This window comes from Seriola lalandi, unplaced genomic scaffold (assembly GCF_002814215.2).
Source record: "Seriola lalandi dorsalis isolate HSWRI2012SDOR001 ecotype SW California unplaced genomic scaffold, Sedor1 jcf7180002050485, whole genome shotgun sequence".
In the NCBI taxonomy this organism is placed as follows: domain Eukaryota; kingdom Metazoa; phylum Chordata; class Actinopteri; order Carangiformes; family Carangidae; genus Seriola; species Seriola lalandi.
The window spans coordinates 12174-15477 of record NW_019521038.1 but is presented as its reverse complement, the minus strand read 5'-3'; the positions used below and the strand labels follow the sequence as shown (position 1 = coordinate 15477).

Genomic DNA, 3304 nt, shown 5'->3' with positions numbered 1-3304 from the left:
TTCACCTGTTCACCTGTCCTGTGGTGGTTCTCCTGTTCACCTGTTCACCTGTCCTGTGGTGGTTCTCCTGTTCACCTGTCCTGTGGTGGTTCTCCTGTTCACCTGTCCTGTGGTGGTTCACCTGTTCACCTGTCCTGTGGTGGTTCTCCTGTTCACCTGTTCACCTGTCCTGTGGTAGTTCACCTGTCCTGTGGTGGTTCTCCTGTTCACCTGTCCTGTGGTAGTTCTCCTGTTCACCTGTTCTCCTGTCCTGTGGTGGTTCTCCTGTTCACCTGTCCTGTGGTGGTTCTCCTGTTCACCTGTTCACCTGTCCTATGGTGGTTCTCCTGTTCACCTGTTCTGTGGTAGTTCTCCTGTTCACCTGTTCACCTGTCCTGTGGTAGTTCTCCTGTCCTGTGGTTCTTCAGGTCCATATCTAACGGTTTCTCTTCTCTCTGACAGTCCCTCCAGTGCTATCTCACACCACCCTGAGAAAGGTAAAGGTTCTCACCTGAGAAACATTGAGCTGATCTACCTGTTCACACCTGTTGTATGTTCAGAGTCAGGTTCCCAGTGGACTCGGTTCTCCTGACTGCGTCCTGTGTTGTTCTTCTGCTCTGTAGAGGCAGAGCTGATCAGCTGCATTGAGGCTGAAGACCTGGACCAGGTGAGTCTGAAACAACAACTGGTTCATGTTTTATCTGATCCTGCTCCAAGTTAAAGCTTCCACTATTTGATTTAAAGTGTTAGAGCATTTGTTTAAACCATCTCCTCTCTCAGGCTTCTCTCTGGAGCTCTAGTAACAACAGGTTGGTCAGCCAATCAGAAGAGAGGAGGCTCTGAGCCTCTCTTCTGATTGGCTGACTGTTTTCTTTTCTTTCTTTTTTTAATTATTTTTTCGGGCTTTTTGTGCCTTTATTGATAGTGCAGTAGAGAGAGACAGGAAATGGGGAGGAAGAGAGAGGGGGAATGACATGCAGCTAAGGGCTTGTCCGATGCGGGACTCGAACCGGGGCCGACTGCAGCGAGGACTGTAGCCTCTACACATGGGGCGGATGCTCAACCTACTGAGCTACTTGACGCCCCGGCCCACTGTTTTCTGACTGATCCAATAAAAAAATAGCAGATTTCAGGTAAAAACACTCAGAGAAACCAAATCCTGTAAAGGTGTGGATGGTGGGTCCAGGTGGGCGGGGCTTGGTGACTGCTTTGTTGTGACATCACAAAGTTCCAGAAGTCCTGACGGCTGGTTTTAAGGCTCAGTTTCTGAATACAGGCTGTGTGCATTTCTCTGTGGACTGAGGCTTTGATACTTTCACAGTATTAATATAGAAGCTAGAGCTGATCTATAATCACACTACACATGGACACAGACCTTTACACTGGAGGAGCGTTAACTATATTCTGCCTTCATCAAACACAATACAGCTAATGGAGCTCCACCAGCAGGGGGCGGACCTGCTGTTGCAGGACGCAGCCGGCTGCACGCTGCTGCATCACGCCGTGCGGGTTGAGAGCAAAGAGATCGTCAAGTACCTCATCGACCATGGTAAGAGTCGACCATCAGACGTTAACAGCAGCTGGCGGCTCTGGATCTCAAACCTCACAAACTCGTTTGTCAACATTGTCATTTTGTTCAAACATTAAAGAGGTGCTTCTGTGTTTCCGGCTGTTCAAGTGTAGATAAGAAGAAACGAAACTCCTGTTTCAACAATGAAACAAATAAAGTGAAGTAGAATAAAAGAGATAAACCAGTAAATAACATTACATCAAGAAACATGAGTAAATACATTACAGAGTCATTCCTCTAGTTCTGTTCAAATACCGTTTCAGTTATTGTCGTTTGTGTTCTGGTTCTAATGCAGTGATCCGTTCTACTGAAGAACATCTCTATAAAGACCTGGAGCACATGTTACTGACAGATGACATATATATCATATATATCATATATATCATATATATGTGATGATAAAGAAGTTTGTCTTGTAGAAGATTGTGAATGTTCAGGTGAAAGCATCAGTTCATGTTGCCGTCAGCTCTGATCCAGACATCACTGTTTTTACTTCACCACTGGGGGCGCCACAACTGAGGCTGTTCACTGACTTTAAGAAAATAAAAGTCTTGAGTCAGTTGAAGAGATTTGTTAAGATGAAATAAAAAAAAATGATAACAAGGAAAAATCCAATATACAGAGAAGAAGAAGTCATCAGTGTGTGTGCGTGTGTGTGTGTGTGTGTGTGTGTGTGTTGGACTACAGGTGAATCTGTCATCAGATTATAACATCATCAGATTAGTCACAGATGATATTGAAGGTGGACTTTAGTCCCGCTCCTCTGACAGCGACATGTTTCTAACTTTGTTTATTTTTACTTTTAGTTCCCACGTCTCACCTGGACGTCACAGAGAGAGAGACGTAAGTCGGCTTCTGTGTTCTCTGTACTAATGTGATAATGATTTAATGCTGTGATGTAATAATGTGACTATGTTATTATATTATAACAATATAATGTGATAATAATTTAATGCTATAATATAATGATATTATCACATTATACTGTGATAATGTTATAGTATAATTACATATTGACAACCTTTGTTCCCACTGGCATCAGGCTGTATAACAGCCAGCCAAAGGAAGTGGACTAATTCAATTTACTTATTATTGTTTATTATTTATTATTAACTATTTTTAAGATAGTGGACACATGAACTTCCCCTAGGGGATAAATAAAGTGTCTTTCTATTCATCCATCCATCCAATGTTATAATGTTATAATAATAAAATGTTGTACAATAACATTCTAATATATTATTATTATAATATTAGATTTGGGCTGATATTCATTACTGTATTATGACCTTACTTTACATTGAACTTGGCTTGTGACAAATGAACTGAACAGCAGATATATCGGATAATATTTAGTTATTTTATATATCATGATATTTATGCTGGACTGCATTAATATCAGAGTTCAGAAATCAGCTGAGTCTGAATAGTGTGTGTGTGTATGTGTGTGTGTGTGTGTCAGAGGTGAGACAGCGCTCCACAAAGCTGCCACTTCCTGTCAGAGGAGCATCTGTCACTACCTGGTGGAGGGCGGGGCATCGCTCATGAAGACAGACCTGCAGGTAAACCACCTGTGACACACACTTCCTATGTTCCCGTGGTGGTCATGTGACTGTGTGATGTGTTGAGTGTTGGTGGGAAACAGCAGCTCCATCAGTGTTAGTGATGAGTGAACAGTGGGGGGCGAATGGTGGCACTCACCCAGGGCTGCTTCCTGCTGTATGAAGCACCACCAGCCTGAGACAGCCCCCCCCC

At 43.2% G+C, this 3304-nt stretch overlaps 1 protein-coding gene across 1 annotated transcript in view; it reads left to right on the top strand.

Moving 5' to 3' along the window:
- Positions 1-3304, top strand: part of LOC111649346 (diacylglycerol kinase iota-like) — a gene marked incomplete at its 5' end in the record, with an annotated part of 11921 nt that overhangs the window by 6899 nt on the left and 1718 nt on the right. The window contains 5 exons of the mRNA XM_023399117.2: positions 442-476; positions 603-646; positions 1408-1528; positions 2356-2392; positions 3012-3111. Coding sequence (XP_023254885.1) covers positions 442-476; positions 603-646; positions 1408-1528; positions 2356-2392; positions 3012-3111 — 337 coding nt within the window. The remainder of the gene's footprint in view (positions 1-441; positions 477-602; positions 647-1407; positions 1529-2355; positions 2393-3011; positions 3112-3304) is intronic.